Source organism: Centropristis striata, chromosome 5, assembly GCF_030273125.1.
Source record: "Centropristis striata isolate RG_2023a ecotype Rhode Island chromosome 5, C.striata_1.0, whole genome shotgun sequence".
In the NCBI taxonomy this organism is placed as follows: Eukaryota; Metazoa; Chordata; class Actinopteri; order Perciformes; family Serranidae; genus Centropristis; species Centropristis striata.
In genome coordinates this window covers 15,688,252-15,711,651 of record NC_081521.1, presented here as the reverse complement: position 1 = coordinate 15,711,651, position 23,400 = coordinate 15,688,252, and the positions used below count along the sequence as shown (strand labels likewise).

The 23,400-nt window shown below is 41.2% G+C and overlaps 1 protein-coding gene across 1 annotated transcript; it reads left to right on the top strand.

Moving 5' to 3' along the window:
• Nucleotides 1-9,243: 9,243 nt before the first annotated feature.
• LOC131971222 (serine/arginine repetitive matrix protein 1-like) lies at nt 9,244-17,947 on the top strand. Its single transcript, XM_059332551.1, has 4 exons — nt 9,244-9,754; nt 9,831-9,926; nt 11,399-11,903; nt 17,001-17,947. The coding sequence occupies exons 1-4, from the start codon at nt 9,584-9,586 to the stop codon at nt 17,945-17,947; spliced, it is 1,719 nt and encodes a 572-aa protein (XP_059188534.1). The 5' UTR covers nt 9,244-9,583.
• Nucleotides 17,948-23,400: the final 5,453 nt, after the last annotated feature.

Sequence of the window (23,400 nt, the reverse complement as noted above, 5' to 3'; positions counted from 1 at the left end):
TTCTTTTTATTTATTCATCATTTAATTTGTTAATACTGCATATACAACACCAGTGTTCCATATTCAGTATTAACAACCAGTTTTTAGCGATTTTTAAATTATTATTATTTTTTTGTTCCCAGTTTTAATTTCTACAATTGGTTGATAGCGAAGTACATTGTATGTATAATGTTGAATAGTTTTTCAATAAAATAATAAAGCCTACAGTAACTCTGCAGTTGTATTGCTGCAAAATCCACATAAAAAACTCAAAGATTTGCTGCTGTGAACTTAAATATCAGTGTCACACACACACACACACACACACACACACACAAATCCCTAACCCAGATCGTACCAGTGAGCCCAGACAATGGGGCTGGGGGAGAAGCTGTGATGACTGAAGGCTAAAGGCTGTTATCTGTATGTGTGTGTGTGTGTGTGTGTGTGTGTGTTCAGTACTGTAGGCCGACTTCAGTACAAATTTGATTTTTATTCTGGGACATTGAAGGTTGTTTAACTTTGTGCTTACATGGTAAAACTGTCCACACACGTCATACATGTGGTACATGTGTGGTCAGCTTCTAAGGTCAGAGTGTCACAGCTGAAACATCTTACTGAAGTGGTCAGTGGAGACGCAAGGCTCGTTCCTCAAATACACATTCCTAAGGATCAAGTTTATGCTGAGAAGAATTACAGAAAATGCATCCCAACACGCGCTGCTGGTGTCATTTGTTCTCAATCACCAGCTGAAGCAGTGATTCACGTTTAGCTTCCATCTTTATCTTTTTAATCTGTTTTTGCTGTTATTCCACTCCTGAATATTTCCTTTAGATTAAACCTTCTCTCTGCTTCTATTAGAAATCTCTCTTTCATTTTTTTGCAGAAATTAGACAATATTTCTTGCAGTCAGGAATAGTGCGAGCTTCATGATAACTTCAGACAGCAGCTAACAACAAAGAGCTGGGTTTGGGATTAGAGGAGTGAACAGGAGCCGCCCGCCATGAGCTTCAGAAACCTCCAGCTGACGTAAACTATGTCAATACTCCTTTAACTGTGTTTGAACCAGGTGAAAATAAGGTCCTGAGTCAAGATGTTTTTCAGGAGAAATCTTTGTCACAAGTCTTAAATTATCTAATAATGAACCCCAATTAATGAATTAAACCCCAAGTATTTTTGTTAAAAACTATTCTAAACTTTCAGAATAAATATACGGTTCCAGTGAACATGTTGCAGCTGTTGATGCACTCACAGAGCTGAAACAAATAGAGATATATTAATTAGATTCTATAGAGAAGATTTTTATATTCAATAAAGCATGAAGTGGTGAGTGCTGGTGACTAATCTGCAGCAGAGCAAATAGATCAAGTTGGTTTCTGCTCTGTTATTCCATCAGAACAAAGCCTGAACATGATGAAGAGTGCTCCAGCTCTGCCTCCACACAGCCCTCCGTCACTCGCAGCTTTTTCTTGGAAATTGTTTGTTTGTTGCCTGTTTGTCTCGGTTGGACTCCTCTGCATGCTACAGAGCGAAGCCACATCTCAGTAATTGATGTCTGTGGATCACAGAGAGCTCGTGGCTGAGCCGCGTTTTCATTTAGCGCCACCTTTCCCCGGCTGAATGCCTCGCAGATCAGGAGGCCCGGCCGCCCGGCTGTGGCTCGACGAGCAGAACTGAACAATCTGCAGTAGTGATAGCAAGACGGATGTTTTCTGGCACATGTTCAACTCCGAACGCCAGAACACACGATTATCCGGCTACGCACGTCAGAGCAGCTTTCACCCTGGGAGCAGTGATGTCGTGGTGCCATAAACAAACACCTGATCAGATGACTTCCTGCGACACACCGAGTTCAGGACCTCTGACAGAGATCATAAGTGGATGTGAAAGCTGCTGAGGTGACCCGATCTCTGAGACGGAGGGAGACAAGCGTCACATAAACACACAACACAAGACATGAAACACAGTCAGTATACATATATCACACATCACTTCATATAGAGCAGAGGACACACAGAGGACAGGAGTCTGTTCATGGGCTCGTTGCTTCACTTTCACTGTTTAAATGTGCAAAATATTCATAATTTTAAACTGATTAGAGCTCGCCATCCATCAAAACGCGCGACTAACTGGTGCTGCAAGCTTCTGCCACTGGTGGGCTAATTGTATGTGCTTTAATTATTGTCAACAAATGTCATGCCAGCGGTGACCACCCAATCTGAAAGGCTCCTGTACCTGTGTCAGGTGGGTTCAGATCCTGCCACGCCCCTTTAGGAGACCAGCAGCAGGTCGTTGATTCCAATGGGAGAAAAGAAAGGGAGCTCAGATTATGACCGAGTCACCAAAGTAAATATTGGACACATTTTTACGGGACACATGTCTTCTGAACATTCTGACACAAAAATGTAATTTTTCTGACAGACAAATCAGGAGAAAATTAACTTTGTTGCAGACTTGTCTCTGTCTCAGCAGCTCACTCCGCGAGATCTGCCCAAAGTCTTGCAAGACTGTGTCCAACCATTTCCTCGCTAACTAATGTTCATAACGCTAAATATGACTATTAGTTCTGTAAATATCTCATATTAGCGAAGGAAAACATAAAAAAAGTAATTCTTGACGCTTACATTTCATCAGCATTGGCGTGATCGTCTTTATATCCAGTGTCTGAGGCGCCTTTAACCTGCATTCTTTCTAACGACCAGCAGGGAGTGACTCCACTGGCTGCAAGAACCCTGATTGTATAAAAGACTGAGAAAATGAGCCTACTTCTGACTTGATATGCGACCTCAGTAAACATTCTCATAATGGGTTTATGGTTTCAATTGTTAGTTTGAAGCCTTATCAGTACAGCATGATGTTCCCTCTGTAAAGATGATGAAGCTTTAAATAGCCGTGAACTTGTTTCTTGGTGACTTTTCCTCTCAGATCTTTGATCCTTTCAGAGTTCATTTGAACATTTTGTTTACCTAGAAACGTCTTGAACTGAAGTTACATTTTATTTTCCTCTCTTCTAAGTTATATCACAGTTAATAATTTAGCTTAGCTTGTCTCCCCAGCTCTCGTCTCCCCAAATTTGGTCCGGGACTGAATAATTAAGCCAAACACTGCAGGTCCTCGACTGGACACCTGTGGCTGGATCCAAAAGGGAGATGATCCTAATAGACCGCCATATTAAAATGCTCAACTTTACAGCAGAAATAAACATGTTTACAGCAGTTTTGGTCTCTATTACTAATTTCCTGTCCATGACACGCTAGCAGGGAGACAGCCATGGAGCTTTATTTCTGCTCTTCAGAAACTGATGAGTGACATAATGAAGACAGAATCTGTGTATTTAAGGCGAACTCTTAAAGAAAACATATTCAGAGGGTTAACGTTGCAGCCAGAGTGAAATCGTAAATTCAACTTCAACTTCAACTTTATTATCCCGAAGGAAATTTGATCTGCAGCTGGCATGACATCACATCAAGGACCATGACAATCATGAAATATTGACAACAGTAACAATACAAAAAAACTAATTTCCACACCACAACTGAGAACAAGGTACACCTGCCACACTAAACCTGCAGCTAAAAACAATCTAAACACATTATAAACAGCAAAAGACATAAAACATGTAAAGTTAAATGCTTTTACAGTTAATTATTATTATTATTATTTCAAGGTTAAAATATTATTTACATGAATGTCTGCATATTTGGAAGATTGGAAATTTTGGAATTGGAAACTTATTCTTTAGAAAAGGGTTATTGTCTCTTTAAGAGGATGTGAAGTACGTTGTTGATTTTACAGGCTTAAAATAAAAATGTGTGCTTGTGTTGAACCGTGGACAGTTTTTATTTTATTAAAAGTTGCTAAAATGATGAATGATGGACGTGTTTTTTTTGCAGTTCATTTTAAGGGTGCAACATAGGCAATTAAATGGAAGTAAACAAATCTAAAGATATCTAAGAAGGATACACAAAGGCAAGTTAGTGAAGTAAATGAAGCTTCTCAATAGCCACAGGGATAAAAGAAGCCCTGACACACTTGTTCTTGTTCTGGGTATTCTAAAACCGCGGTCATAGGGCAAGAGCCCAAATACCTTAAAAAGTGGGTGATTAGGGAAGTTGGGAATTTTTTGAGCCTTGCAGGTGACTGGCTTACATTAGATGTCCTGCAGCTGGACTCACTCCAATCACCTTACTTGCTACTTTGACCAGCCCAGCTACTATGTTTTTACCAGCCAATGGAAGACTGCCGTACCAAGCCACGATGAAAAACGTGAGGACAGATTCAATAACTAAAACAAACTTGGTGTGTGAGCATCATGTGGAATCTCCTGCTGACGCTGAGTGTAAATGTTTGAGCAGGGAGAGGCGAGCGGGGAAGTAATGCTGTTTCCTCTGACGGTAGAGATCAACAGCTCGACACTAACGGGAGGTGGTGCAGGGATCCTGTAGGAGAACAGGACTTTACATCCTAAAGAGCTGCTGGGAAACCCTCTGACAGAGGCAACACACTGTGTCTGTGCTGTGACGAATTATTTGAGTTTTATTTGTGCAGCCTGCAGTGAATGAATGAATGAATGAATGAATGAATGAGCCTGCATGAGCTGAGAAGACTGAGAAAACTTTAGAAGGCAAATTGTAAAATTTTTTAATACTCCAAAAGAAGATCATTTTTGCAATCCCATTTTTAGATCTTCATTCACTCCCAGTCAGTGATAATTACAATCTGCATAATAAGACAAATTCAAGAGTCGAATTATGATTCTGAGACAATCACAGCAAAGTTAGATGCATCAAAATAAAGCAGCCATTCAGATGTTTGAATCATCTGTGCAGCAGAATATTTCAGGGTGAAAAGAAAATGTGACTCACTTTCCTTCATACAAATCACTGGGCTCACACTTTCTGTTTCCCTGCTGAACACTTCTCAGTCTGCAGGCGTCACAAACTCAAAGGGAAGGACACGAGTTCAAAGAAAGGTCTTCAGCTTTCAGTTAACAGAGAAGTAACATTGGACGTTTTCAACAACATATTCTCTCCAGACTCCGGCAGAAGCTTAGTTAAAACATAAAGCTGATACTACAGGAGCAATATGGATTTATCAAAATGTTGAGTTGCTGCTGTGTTTTTAAGCACTAACAGTAGAGAACATGTCAACATGTAGTTCAATATGGAAATATGGAAAAACTGTAGACCTTTGATATAAAAAAAATTACAATTTTGCAAGGTTCAGAAAAGTTCCACTTATAAGTCACTTTCAAACTGTTTACTGCTGATCACAAATACCCACTTTATGTTGATAACCCACAAGTCTCCTCTTTACTGACATGCCCACTTTATGCTGATAACAATCAGTGTTTCTCCTGCAGTAAATGTGTTATTGTGTCCTCTTGTGTGTGAATCTTTGTGCATCGTGGGGTCCCTAAACAGTCTGTGAGCTGCATAAATCGGGTCTGACTGGAAAGCTGAGACTCTTGTGGATTCAATGAGCCCAATGTTCTTCATGTGTGATGATGTTAGTGAGTGAAACTTGAGCTCAGTGTATAAAACGAGCTGCTGTGACCTCTAGAATAATCACAGCCTCATGAAACTTTACAACCCCAAACTAGAGACCTAGAGCATTCAGAGGATGGATTTCTGACACACTAGATTTACAATAAGGAGCAACACAACACAAGTGCTGACATACAATTGAACAAAATACACAAATCTACGATATGTCAAAAGTTTCGGAAACCAGATCACAGTATGGATTTTGCTTTGCTGTTCTGTGAGGAATTTATGACCTTTTTCATGAATTCTCCATCTACTGTTGACCGGCTGTCTCATCCTTTAAACCCCGACTCATCCCTGGATGTGTTTGATACCATCCAGCATGAATGTTGGAGATACTCATACTGTGCTGTGTTTGTTTTTTAAATACATCATTCAACAGAATTGATGCTCAAAGTATTTAGTTTGATTTGATAACTGACTTTGAGTTGCAGCGACTGCAGTTCACAGGATCAGATCCAACATTCAGGCCTCGCTGCATCTGACACTTTTATTTAATTTTGCATGCTGACCGTGATTTTGTGCCGAGAACAAGGAGTGTCGCATTTTGCAGAGTTTTGCACTTTGAGTGAAAATTGAGTCAAAGCTGGAAACTGTGAGAAAGAGAGAGGGAGAGAGAGGGAGAGAGAGAGAGAGAGAGAGAGAGAGAGGGAGAGAGGAAGAGAGAGAGAGAGAGAGAGAGAGGGAGAGAGAGAGAGAGAGAGAGAGGGAGAGAGGAAGAGAGAGAGAGAGAGGGAGAGAGGAAGAGAGAGAGAGAGAGAGAGAGAGAGGGAGAGAGAGAGAGAGAGGAAGAGAGAGAGAGAGAGAGAGAGAGGGAGAGAGAGAGAGAGAGAGAGATCAGTCTGCGTTACTGTCAAAGTGCAGTGGAGCGCAACACACTTCTCCAGGGTACAGCACATCACTCTCTGATTTGTGTGTGTGTGTGTGTGTGTGTGTGTGTGTGTGCATGTTAGTGCACATGTGTAGCAGGTTTCCACATGTATGAACTGGTGCATTTATGTACATGTGCATATCTTTCTGTGTGTGTGCTTGTTGTTCTGTGTTAATGTCTGCCTGTGGATGTGGATCGTGTGTGTGTGTGTGTGTGTGTCCTCAGGCCGTGCATTGAGAGTGTAAAGACCTCAGCACTGGTTGGGGTTACAGTGGGCCTGACCTACATGATGCTGCGTTACGACTGCGTCTCTTTGACTCCTCTGCATCTCACATGATGTTCTGTTGTTTCCTGCAGCAGACAGACAGATAGACAGAGACAGAGAGACAGAGACAGAGACAGAGACGGAGACAGAGAGACAGAGAGATGGACGGAGTGTCCTTTAGGCCCTGAGCTGTCCTTTTCTGTCCTGAGCTGACAGAATGGTGACACACTTACATTTTGCATTTGAGACCTTCTCTCTCTCTCTGATGTTAACGCCCGCCCCCTCCTCTCTGTGTGTGAGATAATTAATAAGGTATTTTTTATCACGATAATGAATCATTAGAGCCTGACGATGCTGAAAAACCACATCGATAACCAATCTGTTGCTGATGTGGTCATATTTAGAGCTGGAGTTAAAATAAACTTTTTTTATGTGGGTTGTGCAGATTTTTCACTCTGCAAATGTCCGGAGAGCTGCTTTCATAAACACGTTATTACATCAGCAGACAACTCTGGAAAGTGATTATTGAGAAAATAAAGAATAAAATAGGAATAAAATAAAAAGATCAATAAACATCATTATTGTTGCAAAGAATGAAAAACTGAATTGCTAACACCATTTCTAAATCACGCCCAGCAACATTTTCTGCATAATATATTGTGTAAAAAATGTTTTCATAAAGTAACTTTATACTTCTACTCCACTTCACACGGAATAAATCCGTCCATAAGTAAGTAAATATGAAGCAGTTTATAAACAGTGAGGTCGCAGCAGCTGTTTGACCTCATTAATGAGAATTAAAGTGGTTTCAGCTGCTGCTGTTCAGCTGCAGGAGAATCTGCAGCACGCTGATCTCCAACTTACACCAAAAACATCTTTTATCTTTTTATATAAAGAGAGTGTGAATCATATGCCACGTTATGTAACTCTATTGTAGTCAGGCATCCCAAAAACAGTTGGAAACCAGAGCTGAGTGACCTTGTACTGGAGGATAACCTCCCCCTTTGTGCTGCATCATCCTTCATCAATACTACACATAATATAAATATATATATATATATAAAAATATATGTATATATATATATATATATATATATATATATAACGTCTTCATACAACATGATTCTATATACTGTATGCACATGAATCTTTCTGAGCCTCGTGGTAAAACATTCTTTTGATATGTTTCGTCTCTTCAGGCCAAGACTCACGAAGCGTCCCACCACCACCAACGGGAGGAGCTACACTTTGTGGACGAGTACGGCCAGCCAATCAACATGCAGGTGGAGGCGAGGAGAGGGCATGGCCACAGGAGGCGGAGGTCACGCTGCGCCGTCGAGTGCAACGTGCCCACAGAGAGACACTGGGAGGCCCTGAGAGCCATGGGCCTGATGGAGGGAGAGGGGGGCCCGGGGCCGGGGGCCGGTTACAGCACAGGGTAGGTGGGAAACAAGCTCTAGATATTGGTGGATATGTTTAAACCACCACCAGTATTGGGTGGTATTACTTTTAAAAGTAACTTGTTATGTTGCAGCGTTACATACACTGTATATAAACAACACAAGAAACTGGGAGTGGACTATATTTGGACTGTGGAGGAGCGAGAGGATCTGACTCTACACCTCAGCCTGACTAGTCATGTTCACATCAACTGCAGCATTAACTGGGATGTTAGTTTAAATGTTCGTTACTGACCTGAACACTGAGCAGCGACTCCTCGGAGTCTGTTAACAACCGAACACTGAACAAGACATTTAATAAACAAAATGTTCCAATTAACTGTCATTAAGTGAAAATACAGTGAAATATATAGTCAAAGTTATGAGACCAAACTGGACAGAAACACGGACGACAAACAGGTTCCCGCTGTTTAAAGTCCTCATTGCCATGAATGCGCAATTGCGCATTGCTTTTATTCTCTCCTATGCCTTGTTAGTGACCTGTCAATCAAAGGTAGCCACGCCCCAAATCATACGATTCTTTATCTTCTATTTTCTTCTAAATGGGGCCATTATTTACAACATCAGATTGTCTTGAAGAAGATTTTTCACTAGCGATTAGACCATAGTGTTGTCCTAAAAATAATTTCTGAGGTAATAAATCAAGTAAGAAGTTTTCTCATTTTGTATTGAATTGAATGGACCCAAATGCAGCTGCCATTAGCGCCCCCTGCTGGAGCCTAGGTAGGATGCAGGCTTGAATGTTTTGAATGAATGCTCTGAATGTGTCCCATATAAGAGACACACAGTGAAGGAGCACATCAGCTCAGCTGTCTGCAGACACAGAGAGCAACAACACAAAGCAATAGTCGATCAATCAGCTGCTGCTGAGAACAAACGTTAGCTATGGAGCTAGCTGATAGCAGCCACTGACCGACGATGGTGATGACTGAACACATTTACAAAGACGACTATAAGAAATAAGCAGAAATGAAGAGGTACTTACGAGGTTCACTCTTGCTTTCTTCCAATCCCTAATCTCCTCCTCCGAACACCGTTTCGTAGGTCTTTTTGGAGGCTCGAGAGCTAGCTGGCGTGGGCTAACGGGTGCTTGAGGGGTGTGTGCGTAGAATTGCGTAAATTGTTTCATTTTCTCGCTCATTCTCGCTTCTCGCGAGATTTCCAATCCTCCAATCCTGGGACGCAAGTACAGATTTTGCAGGCTGGTTTTCCACCAGGAGACAGCAGGGGGCCACAGAGGTGATTTTACCACCACAATGATTTTTCTAAACTCTCTAATTTAGTTTAAAACGCTAAATAGTTCTGCTTCAATGCCACCACCAGTGTTGAGTCACATTACTTTTAAAAGTTACTTGTTATGTTGCAGAGTCACATACTGAGAAGTCACTGCACCAGATAATCATATATAAGTACATTCACTGTGACATCACACGTTTCTCTTCTCAGGCCTTACTATGGTCACATGACCGTGTCACCTGACCTGTACTCCGCCAACAGTCACATGATGATGTCACCTGATGTGTATTCACCCAACGGCTACCTGCCCCGACCAGCCAATGAGCAGCCGGTGGGGGGCGGCTACCTGCCCAGCGTGTCCTACAGCCTGGACCACCTGGACAGACTGGACTACCAGGTGCCTCAGGTTACTGTTACACGCTACAGGAGTCACCAGTTCAGACTCTTTTATTCTGGTCTGTTTCCTTTTCCAGGGTCGGGAGATGCTGCCCTACCAGCCCAACTCAGAGAGCTGTCTGATTGGCTGCTACAACACAGACGAGATGGAGCCAGGTCATTTTCACAGACAGGTAGACTATTTAAGACTCTTTTTGTATCTCTTTCTCTCTGATACTGTCTCTGTTGTTACTTCAGTAGTTCTGTTAGCATGTTAGCTCCCCGGGGTCTGTTAGGACTCTGAATGTGTTGAAAGAGATGTTCGAGAGAAAGAGATGTTTTTACCTGTCCTTAAAAAGGCGTCTGCTAACAAGAGACAGTATGATGTTACAGATACCAAACAAGACACAAAATGACAAAAAAAGGTGTAAAATGACCAATAAGATATGTAAAAAGACCAAAAAAAACATAAAATTACCACAAATACACAAAATGACCAAAAACGGCACAAAAGACAAAAATATACACAAAATGAGAAAACAAGACATAAAATGAAAAACAAGACACAAACTTACAATAAAAAAAGACACAAAATGACCAAAAAAGACGTAAAATGACCAATAAGACACAAAATGACCACAAAAGAACAAAAAAAGCTACAAATAAAGTAAACCAAAAGGCGGCTGTAATGAGATTACAGTTACAGTTTATGAGACTACAGTATCTGTCAGGACATTAAATGTCTTCACGTGCTAACGTGGAGCTAAACATGGAGCTGAGGGCAGAGAAATGGATGTCATCCATGACATGGAGCAATAAACCAGGGAGGAACGGGTGAATGTTGGGAAAGAAAGAAGGAAATTACAATCTATCAGCCGCTGTATCAAGAGAAAACTAACATTCACAGCATGGCACTTCACACACAGGTATGGTGCATTCAATAGCGTTGGAATGGCTAAGGTCCGTTCAAGAGCGTGGGACATGAAAACTTACAGAGAAACAAGTTATTGCTGAATGGAACTCACATCAATAACCAAGTTAACAAAACATTAACAGCGTGGGCTTTCTAACAACAACAAATCTGTCATTTGAAGAAGTACCACCCAAGTGATTATACGGAAAGCATGAAAATGTGAGCATAACCAGTCTGGCACACCTGCAGAAACACCCAGGACTGTAAAGTAGTTCACTGTGTTATTTTATATTTTTCTACATATGTTGTACCATTGAGTAAAAACTGTTTTTGTTTTTCTATGTTCATCTAATTTAATTTGCTTTGTTATTTACTTTATATGTAAATAAATTATTGAAATAGTATCTAGTTTCTTTAGTTTTCAGTACAGATGCTTTAAAACTGGAAATTTAAAAACAATATTAAAACTCCTGATAATAATCGAGATTGGACGATATGAAAAAGTATATCATGATCTTTTTTTTTGGCATATCACCCAGCCCTACATGATCTAAAACCCCAGAGGAGAGTCTGACAGACTCATGATGCTTCAGGGGCGGAGACAGGAATATGTCACTTTGTTTGCTCTCTGTTGTTTCCTGGAAAATTTCACATGTGCGACTGTGTGATTTGGTGCATCATTTGTGCTTTTGTAACTTGAATTCCACTTAAATGAATTGGAGCTAATAAATGAAAACTTTATTCTCTCTCCAGTCTGACTATCGGCCTTCGTGGCGGTCGGATCGTGTCCTGGGGTACCTTCCCCTCAGCGAGCTGGACAGCGGGCTGGGCTGTGGCCCCGACAGTCCTCACCACCGGGTGCCGTTCTCTGAGGCCGAGACGGATGCCATGTCCTCGCTGCCGGGCCACACCCCCTCCTCCCAGGGCTCCTCCTCCTCCTCAGAGTCCCTGATCTCGTCTGAGCCCAGCGACTCGGGCTTCCACAGCGTCAGCACCGGGGAGCACCGCCGGCTGCACAAGATCCACAGCCACGCCCACCGCCAGCCGCACCACCTGCGCTCAGGCCACTCCCCCCGCGAGCAGAGAGGACGCTGGGATCTGGAGTCCATCCCCGAGACAACGCCCATGACTCACTCTGGAGCCCCGCAGGCGTCTCGCTGCACCGTGGGCAACAGCACCACCACCACCGTCCACTTCCACCGAGCCGAGAGGAGCCCCACGCTGCCCCGCCACCGCTCGCCACCCTCCCCGTCTGTCGGTGAGTGAAACTCCACCCACCGGCCTCCCGACGCCACAGGCTGACGTCAGAACAGTCAGCAAGACCAATCAGATTTACATCACCACAATTTTACTGCGGTCAAGTGAGCAGACATTCGTCTTTCAAGTGCTTTATGTATATATGCATTTACCATATGAATGTATGGTAAATGCAGGTAATCCATAATACGGTGCGAGCAAACTTTTTGGACTTTTTTCATAATAAAACATTGGTTATTGAAGGCAGTAAAAACAGACATGCCAAAGTGATCCGAAGCTGATTTTCAGACATTAGGCCACATAGTCTAGAAGCTATTAATCTAAAATGCTAATATATTCTTATGAAAAGGCTTGATGCTTGCATACTAATTTTGCATTACATCATTTGAGAAAAATTCAGGCTCAAAGTTCCTTCTTTTGCATTGAAAAAAGGCATTATGCTCTATATTTACTTTACTGTAAAATCCCTTTGATCCATAATTTCTGAGAAAGGTTTGTACATGTGATCTCAGGAACAACCTCTCAGTATCAAGCATATTTACTGTATCACTTTTGAGAAATTCAGCCTTTTGTACAAACCTTTGTCAGAAATTATGGAGCAAAGGTATTTCACAGTAAAGTAAAGACGTTTTATTTTGAAAACCGTATGTTTGCTCGCTCCACATAATCCAGGCGGCAACCTCTGGGTCTGAGCAAGGAGGCAAACCAGGAAGTGCCTTTAGCTGCATTCTACTGAAAACACCAGCAGGGGGTGCTTAGTTTGGCTGCAAAAAAAGATGGCGACACAAGATGGCGACAAGTGTAACGCTGAACCATAGACTGTATATAAATAATGGACGTAGTCACTGTGACATCACCCACTGGTTTGTGGCCCGTTGGAAGCATCAAGTTCAGCGTTACACTTGTCGGCGTCTTGTGTGGCCATATTTTTTCCGATAAGTGGCATAGCAGACCATATTTGGACTGTGGAGGAGCGAGAGGGATCTGATTACTGACTACACGCCTCTCTACACCTCAACCTGACTGAGAGAAGCTGCTGCTAATTCATGTTAGCATTAACTGGAGCATTAACTGGGATGTTAGTTTTGGCTAGCAAAAGAACAAGACATTTTTCCTGAGCAAAATGTTCAAATAAACTGTCATTAAGTGAAAATACATTGTTAAAGGGTCAAAGTTATTAGACCAAATCGGTAAACGTCTTATTTTATATCTATATAACGTTATATATAACTTTATTGGGACGTTGCCGTGGATATGCATTGTTCTGCTTCTCTCCTGATGACGGCTCGGCTTGTTAGTGACCTGTCAATCAAAGGTAGCCCCGCCCCAAATCATACAATTCTTTATCTTCTATTTTCTTCTAAATAGGACCATTATTTGAACTATTAACAGGAAATTGTCTTGATGAATACAATACATTTTATTTATCTCATATTTTCTATATTTTTCAGTATTTTGTAATATCATCAAGAATATTGTTCTTGCAAAAATACCCTGAAATATGGTGATATTCTTCTAGGGCCATATATATCGTCCTATCAGCCAGAGTCTTCATAATGTTATATTAGTTACCGTTCAACTGTAAACATGGAACAACTGCTGATAATAGTGAGTCTGACCTGATTAAAGAGAAGCTCTGAGCTGAAAGCTGATTGTTTCTGCAGGCACAACACATCAACTAGCAACAGCCGACAAAAACAGACAAAAACGACCAAAAAAGACATTATAAATACCAAAAAAAAAAAAAAAAGACACAAAATGACAAAAAAGATGTAATTATCTAGGTGTGAGTCTTTTAATGTTATATATGATCCCGTTCAACTGTAAACATGGAACCACTGCTGATCATAGTGAGTCTGACCAAAGAAAAAAGAAGCTCTGAGCTGAAAGCTGATTGTTTCTGCAGGTGTCACATCAACCAGCAACAGAACTGTTCACTAATGTTCCTTCAGGCAGTCTGATGTTTAAATATCTAACAGCTACGAGGCTTTACTCTTCTTCTTCTTCTTGTAGATGTTTCAGTTCCGCCTACAGTCTCTGCACCTCATCTGAGCCAAGAAAAGCCAAGTGGTGTAAATGTGAGCTGTTCAGTGATATTACAGTTTTAGTAATCAACACACTTACAGTCCATCACAATAAACTTCATAATAAACTTCATCATCAGGCTGAGGCTCACGGCCGCTGTGTCCTTTAAACAGGACGAAGTTTTTAGTGCAACAACCATCAAAGAGGGAAACTCAGGTCAGATGACGAAATGGACATCACCTTCACTCCAGTCCTCACATTATTTAACATGAGGGCAGAGCTGGCCCAAGCCTCCATGGGGCCCTAAATTTCTACCAATAATATTCATTGTTGATCATTCACACACCTACTACAAACTCATTGCGGCTCTGGCAGTGTTGTTTACATTAGGCTATTGTCAGCCTGATATGTCTTCACACATTTAAGGGGGTGTCCCAGTTAATTACATAAATAATACCAATGCAATAACGATACAAATGATACCAATGAATGAATGGTGTCCAGGGTGTCACATGTGTTTTTTAATCTAATGTATCACATTCAACTATAGAGTGACTTGGGGTTGATTTACACAACAATCCAAATGGTAAAGCATTATTTTTACTGTAAAAGTATCATCTGGTTTATTATTTTTGAAAAACGTGAAAACATTCCTTTATCTTGGCGTTGTTGACATAAAATTGTATTTTTGTACAATAGTATATCTTTGATCATATAGAAGGTGTCACTCATGCATGCAAAAACATTAAACAAAATATGTACATAATTTTTGTTAATTGCTCTTGGGGGCCCCCTAGTGGCCACGGGGCCCTAAGCAGTCGCTTAGTTCGCTTATGCCTTGGGCCAGCCCTGCATGAGGGTTAACTCACAAACAGGCTGTACTCTCATGTAAACAAGGTCGATTGGCCCTAAATTCTAAAACGAAGGGAAAGATTGGGTTGGACTGAAGTAAGACTGAAGGTGTAACACACAACTGATTGATCATTTATACAATATGCTTTGAATAACAGTCAAGCCAGACGGGGTTATTTTATTTTATCAGGACATTACAAGGGTTAACCTGCCTCTCTATAAACAGAATTACAAGTTTCTCATCTGAGTATACGAATGATTCATCCAGTTATCAACGTGTTCTTCCTGAAGCTTTAGTCGCCAGCTGCTGTATAAAACAGCAACAGTTTCTAGAAGTGGTTTCAGTTGAAAGTATACCTTTACTATGAGGGAGATGCCAACTGTTGAGTCTAGACTACCGACAGGAGACTTCACCTGAATGAGCCGGACTAATGCTACCTATACATCAGAAGACTTTGAAAGATTTGGAAAAGATTCCCGGAAAACTATCAGCTCACTCCTGCTCACATCTAAAGACAAGAGTTTAGAGTTTTTAGTCTAAGACTGAGATTTTAGACAGACTGTGAATCTTGCAGGGTCACTATTTACAAGATTACAACTAGATTCTTTTAGCATTTTCTACCTACCATGCAATTTTTTCCCCATCATGCTCTTAGTAAAAACTTTCAAAATGGAGGAGAAGCAGCTTTTGGCTCCAGCTGCTCTAGTGTGTGCAGTGGTTTGTGTGGGGAAAAAAAAAAAAGAAGAGAAGATGCCACAAAATGCCCCCTCACAAAGCTGAAAAGGGTTTCTGTTTTTCTGACATGAAAAGTTGACTATTTTACAGTAAAAATAGATATAAGGAAGAATAAAGGAAAGGAATATTTAGAAATGAATTCATGATATACAATTATAATTTGTTTAATTTAATAATTATATTTATCAGCTCTATCAACTTTCATTTAGTTAATTATACATTAACCATCAATTATTTATTACTTATTTATGTATACATTTATTTATACAATTTAACTGGGTCTCCTTACCGTTCTCTTTACTAAGAAAGAGCACCCCCAAAATCTAAATATATGACATCACTATATTTGTATTTAGGACTGAGCTTACTAACATTATTGTGATGTTACTTTTTCCTGTGGAAGTGGTTTTACTAGTCGGTCTGGAACCGGGGACCTTTCCCCCGCTCATCTATTGTTTGTTGATTGTGTTACGTCACTGCGACTTCAGATAATATCAAACACGTTTTATATGATCCAAACCCAAGACTAGGAAAAGACTGATATGAAACAGTGCAGATTACTACCTTAAACTTAACGATGGAGATGACGGGAGCGCTGTGACTCCAGTAAAACTCCTAGATTTACTAAAGACTTTAGTTTTTAGTCTGGGACTGTGAAAATCGTTTGGTGTAAGCCTAGCATAAGACGCACAATCTGTGTTTCTACTTCACTGAGCAGAAGCTGTGTGAACGAAGAATTTATTGTCAGGAAACATGATACTTCGGTACCAAGTCAACGCCAAAACTCTTAAAATGTGACACTCCTGGTTTTCCTGCAGCGCTGAAGGTTTGACCTGCAGGTCCTCCAGTCTACAGGTAAACACCACTACTAACTTCAATAAGTACCACTGTACTTTTAGGACCAAAGGAGGAAATACTTCCAACTCAGAGAGAAGCTTCCAGATTTATTCAAAAGTTTCACTTCATGTCATGCTTTACGTTAACACTTGCTGTCAGTGTTCCACGGGGATCCTTATCCTTAAATACGTTCCTGAAGGCTGCCGTGATATAATGAGCTGGTAGGAAACCGCCTCGTCTCTTTCTGATCAGTTTGTTTTGTCTGTCATCACAAATAAAGCATTGGCACTCTAAATACATGTTTCTGGACTATTGGTTTGTTACTGTCAGTAAATGTAAACTTCTACTTGCACTCAAAGTTCAAATTACAATTGAAGTCCAGCAGCAGAAATCAAAGCTGCACTGCAACGACAAACAACCAACGCCGCTGTTTTTAATGTTCAGGTGAATGGGCGTACGTTGGATTTTACTATTTTTATTTTTTTACTGTGGTACTGAATAGAGAACTGTGGTATTTCACTGGTACTGTGACATCTCCAGAGCTGTGAGAAGGTTTAACACAGAAGCAGCAGGTCCTGTTGGCTCTGACTGCAGCAAGAGCTCCTTGTTTAAAGGCTAAATGCAGATTCATGTTCTCTGTGTCTGCAGGTTGTCGTACCGAGCCGTGCCAGCGCAGGGCGCTGTGGTTGGAACAGCAGCAGGGCGGAGGCGGGATGATGGAGGCTCCAGGGCGGAGTCAAACCATCACAGACCTGAGTGAAGGCCAGCGGCGCCGCAGGGCCAGCCACCCCAACACAGCTGACCCCGACGCTCTGAGGACCAGCCTGCAGAGCGGCCAGCAGGGAGGCACAAGCAGCACGCTAGGGCCCCGGAGCCGGGCCAGCTACCCCAGCCACTGCCCCCCCAGCAGCCACCTCAGCATCGACAGAACCAGCCTGACCAATCAGCAGAACGCGCTGAGGAGCAGCCAGGCCGGCAGCCGCAGCCGTGAGGACGACTCGCTCTCCAAGAGCCCCGGCTCCGGCTCCAGCGGGGCCTCGGACTGGCGCGGCATTCAGACTCTCGGGAATCGGCCCAACGTCCCCAAAGGTTCCTCGGCATCCTTCTACAGCACGCTGGGCGCCCCGCAGCACAAACCCCACTCCCCGCCCTCGCCTCGCTCCAGACTGTCCAACCAGAAGTCGGTCAGGAACCAGCTGCTCAGGGCACGAGCGTACCGGTTGGCCAGGGAGCGCAGCGAGGTCACCACGGATGAGGAGGTGCGAGGCGAGGGCGAGCGGGACGGCGAGGAGGAGGGGGAGGACGGGCGGTGGGCGGGGCGCTACTGTAGCCGCACCGAGAGGAGGCGCCACCTGGCGTTGTCACGACAACACCGCGAGAGGAGGGGGGTCGGCGAGGAACTGGCCGGCGGGCTGCAGGGGGCGCTGTCCTCTCAGACGGTACTGGAGCTCAGCCACAGGAAGCAGAACCGGCTCAGGAACAGCAAGCTGCTTGATGACTGGACCACCGTGGAAGAGCTGCTGACACATGGGACAAGGGTGGAGAGCGACAGCCAACTGTGTCCCAGCCCGCTGCTGTCCGTCACCACCGTCTGAGGACACTCCGTCCTCCTGCAGCTGCCTGAGGACGCTCAGGTCCAGGTCCTTTAGGTCCTTTACAGGTCACTGGTCTGCACACAGACGTGAGCAAATGATGAAAAATCGTATTGAAATGTAATTAACTTGGACTTGGACACATTCTTAGTGAATCTGGAGTTCACTCTGCTGTCTGATGAGACGTTTAGATCTGAAAGTGTCTCTTCAACAAGCTGCACAGCAGAAAAAGGTTGAAATCATCAGGAGTGAACAGTGATCTGACCCTACCTGCTGAAAACTGAATCCTAAGCAGTTTAATCCTTCACTCTATCCACCAGTTGCACGCTGTTCCTGCAGGTTTCTGCAGTAGAAGGACTCTGCGGAGCTCTGTGGATGGACGCTCGTCTCTTCACACTCCAGACGCCTGAGACTCATCTGAATATCACAGTCGCTTGTGTTGCCTTGTGGGAAAGTGTCTCCATCTCCTTCTGTGGTTTTACTGCCTTTGTTTTTGTCTTGGTGCCATAAAACGTGGAGATGGACTCTGTGAGACCATGGGAAGATTCTGCTCCAGGATGTCTGCAGCTTCCTGATCAAACAGCCTGAAGATCCTCTGAGTCTCTGTTGTCTCACTGCTTTAATCTCTCAGACTCACAGTGTAAATACTTGCAGAGTCTGAGTGCAGCTGCGTCCACGTTCACTCATTCATACGTTTGTTTATCATACATCACTATATGTCAGTTCTAAAGGAATACTCTGACAGATTTAGAAAGAGGCTCATCTGTTTTCTTGCTCAGACTTTGATGAGAAGATTGACTTTAATGTTCTGGATGTTAAATGTGAAGCTACAGCGAGAGACGAGACGTTAGCTTAGCTTAGCATGAAGACAGGACGCAGCTTTAAACCAACAGACAGAATAAAATGTGTCGACTTATTATAGCTTTGTTACAATTTAGTCTTTATTAGTTTTTGTTCATTATTATAATCCGAGGTATCTGCCAGGGACAAAATTTACAAAATGATGAAGGGATATTAGAATAAAAACACCTTAAACATTTGAATCTTGGAGAATCTGTTGAAGTGAACTGACACATTTAAATCTCTCTGGACTAAATGTCCAGTTACTATATAAACTACTAAACTAAGATAATATCTGTCCAGATTTCTCCTGTTTGTCTGGGAAATCTACATTCTCCAGGACTCGCGGGCCGCCACTATTTTATCCTATATGTTTTATTTTTATAACCATTTATTTAACAAATGTTTTATTCTATTAGGGCAAGAGCACTAACAGTGCGAGGACCCTATTGAAATTGGTCGGTTTATTATCATAACGGCAAATGAATTGCAATTTTGAGGGCTTTATCATATTCCAAAACTCATCGAACTTGGAACCAAATTCAATCCTGTTGAAACTTTACACATTTCATTGGTTTCAGAAATTGGCGTGGCAAAATGACCTACTAGCGCCCCCTAGAATTGGGCCCCAAAAACAGGTTTGTCAAAGAGACACAAAATCTGGTACATACATGTATCACAGGAAGATGCACCAAAAAGTCTCAAGAAGACATACCCAAAAAGGAACAGGAAGTCGGCCACCTTGGATCAAAAACTGCGTTTTTGACATTTTTCGACATTTTCACGCCACATACTATAACAAACTCCTCCTACAGATTTAATCCAATCGATTTCAGACTCGGTCAGTAACATCATAACCTGAAGCTTGGTGTCCATCGTCAGAGCAGATTAAATCGTCTCATAAAAGTCTCAGTGAAGAAGAAAATAAGAATATTTCACTAAATGTTGAACTATTCCTTTAACGTGTTTCCAGTTCAGAACATTTCACTGTTGAGTTTCAACCTAACTAAGAAACATTTTTGTCTCTAAACGAGTCAATGAGAAGTTTCTCCTCCTGTCAGATGTTTTGATTAGATTCAGGTCGATTTTATTTCTCACTCGTCATCTCGTCACATCACGCTATGAAACCACTCTGAGGGAGTAATCAGGGTTAAATGTCGCTGTCTGAGCTGATAACGTGTTAATAATGTCACATAAAGAAACTGTTGCAATGCAATTTTGTTAAAAATAAGAAAATGTTCATTTATTTTCATATTCTGTCGAGACTGAAAGGAAACAAAATCCTGAGGACAGTTTCTGGTCAACGAGTCGACTCGTCACATGAACGAGGGTTTCTTTTCTAACCGTGTGTGTGTGTGTGTGTGTGTGTGTGTGTGTGTGAGAGAGAGAGAAAGAGAATATAGAGTTTGATACTAACTTGTTAGTCGTGTTTAGCCAAAGATATTGTGTAACTTTGGTTTGTGACAATCTAGAATCACTGTATGATGTAAGAGTATATTTTATAACCATATTAGTTTTTTATATATTTCATCTTCAGCTTCAGTAAATTTTCTGTTTGTCTGTAGATGTTAGTGTTCGATCAGCTGTTAGCATAAGCAAGCTTTATTATCATTATCATTATTATAACTGCAGTGAACCCAGCATGCTAACTCCTGATTAGCACCGATTGCCTGAAGTCTCTGTCCTTGATGTTTAAACTGGGCTTTTATTTTGAAAGACATATCTTAGAGGAAGAGATGCTGTAAAACCCGACACAGAAACGTGAGAGAGGAGCGACTCACAGATTCAACACGTCCTCATATCTGAACTATAATCACAATATCTAGTGCTAGAGACTAATAATGATGAGGTCATCTCCAGTTATAGAACCTGTTTAAATGTTTGACTTCAAAACGGTGCAGAATAAATAGCAGCGTTTCCTCAAACATTATCAGATCCTTGACAAAAACTTCATATTTTAACAATTCCTATTTATTTCTTAGAGGAGTGAATCATCAGATCCAGTTTTATCCTGATACTTGAGTCACAATACGATATTATTGTGATTTTAATCATTGTGTGATATATTGATACAATATATTGAGATTTAATTGTTTAACTGCATTTTGTGTCCACAAATTAAATTAAATCAAGAATTGTTTTGTCCAATCAACAAAAATTCTCAGTATATTCATCTCACTTCAGTCTTTTTATTTGTCCACAATAGTAAGTAATAGTAAGTATTCAGTCAAACTGAACTGAACTGATATCAAACATGTATGGACGACAACAACTGCAGCATTTTATCAAACTTTCACAAACAACAAGCTTCACTGCTAAAAATGTTTCTGAATCAAACAGAAAAAAAGACAAACTCTGCAGCGTTATTTCCACAACTTCCCCATACCATATCCTGAAGCACAATTTCCACTTTTTTTCTGGTAATTTAGACTTTTTTTCTGGTAATTCTACTTTTTTTCTGAAGGCAGATTAAATATTTTTCTTACAGTAAAACTTTAGTTTTAATGTAAAAATTTTTTTAAAAAGAAATCTTAAAAACCCCCTGGTAGAAACCCCAAAACTTTAGCGGAACTTTGCAGCGTTATTTCCCCAATTTCCCCACACGATATCCTGACACATGGAGCTTATAGATTCATTACATCTTGTAGTTTATGATACCAGGATCTCCAGGAGATTCAGAACAGTGAGCCCACTACGGCCTCCAGAAACAAACAAATACTGACTGCTAAATATGGATACTTGGCATCCATGAATCGATATAATATTGACACACAAAATCGTGATACTATACTGTATCGGTTTTCTCCCACCCCTACTATATATCCTCTGTAGTTTAGGTCTATTTTGTCAGTTTTTGCCTCCTTTTTACTCAGTTTGTATATAAACTGAAAACTGTTCACCATCAGCACGACATCACCGACATGACCTGATCATTATTTCTCTCTCCAACACAAAAAACTATATAAAATCAGATTTTTGAAACTTATGCAACGATTGAAAGCTACACTGTAAAACCCAACTTGTTGCTTCAACTTAAATATTTGACTGTCCATGCTGCGAAATAATTTTATGTCAAGACCACAAAGACAATGAAGTTAACTCAAATTAATCTTGCAATTAGACTAATTTTTTTAGGTTAAAATGACTTTTTGCACAAATCTTTGCTGCACTGAAAAGGGCAAATTAGTTATAATAACAAACAAGCAACATTGGGTTTAACAGTGTACATTCAGCGTGACGAACAGACAGAGACAGGTCTTGATCAAAGTTAATTTTCTCCTGATTTGTCTGTCAGAAAAATTAAATTTTTCTGTCAGAATGTTCAGAAGACATGTGTCCTGTGAAAAATGGTTCCAACATTTCCTTTGGTGACTTTGGGACAAAAGACTCGGTCATAATCTGAGCTTCCTTTCATTTCTCCCATTGGAATCAACGACCTGCTGCTGGTCTCCTAAAGGGGCGTGGCAGGAGCTGAACCCACCTGACACGTGTAGACGTACAGGTGCATCTCAATACATTAGAATATGATGGAAAAATTAATTTCCAGTAGTTCAAGTCAAACAGCCCCAACCAAGTATTGAGTCAAGATTACATACTTTTCAGAGGCCAACATTTCCATATTAAACATACTTTTTAAAATTGGTCTTTTTCAATATTCAAATTTTATTTGAGACACTGAATTTTAGGTCTTCATTAAATGTAAGCCATAATCATTATAATTAGAAGAAATTAAATAAATGAAGCCATGGAATGTTTCATTCTGTGTGTAATGGATCTATATAATGTGTTATTTCACCATTTTTAATTGAATTACTGACATAAATAAACTTTTCTATGATATTTTAATTTATTGAGATGCACCTGTACATATATCCTGGTCATCTTTGGGGGGAGGAGCCTCCTGAAACCATAAATAACCTGATTGGTTAAGTTCTCAGAGGAAAGTTCAAGTTCTCCTTTTTTTTTGTCCGAAGGTTAGAAAGTAGAAGGGAGCCGTTTATTTATAAATTAACTCTCGTCTTGAGGTAAACTTTAAGGACTTGAGGCCCTGAAGCTTCACTGTCGACTGTTTGTTTCTCTCAGGACTGAATGCAACAATCATAGCTCTGAGCGAGAGACGTCTAGTGCTCAGGTTCGTCTGTGTGTGTGTGTGTGTGTGTGTGTGTGTGTGTGTGTGTGATGAGACAGGAAGGGTTGTGACAGCATGGTGGGTTTTGTGTTTCTGTTCTCATGCACCCTGTGACCTCACTAACATACATGAAATCTGACTCCTGATGTAAAATTCTGTCAGTAAACTGTGAACATTAAAACTTCTCTTGTTGTTGTTGGTTCAACTTCTGTTGGAAATGATTTAAAGGTTCAACTCCAAAAACACTGGATACTACATTACCATAATGCACCTGCACCGTGTCTCGTATTCAGCTCTCCCTGCCTGGTTCATTTACTTATTTATTCATGTGGAGACAGGACAAAACTTGTGTTAAAATGTTGATCTTTGTGTCAGAATCTCTTTATTCTACATGTGTCATTTAAAATAAGCGTTTGCACTAACCAGATCCTGTTAAAAACATTAAATTCTGCTCCTCAGAGACACTGTGAAGACATGATTGATTCTG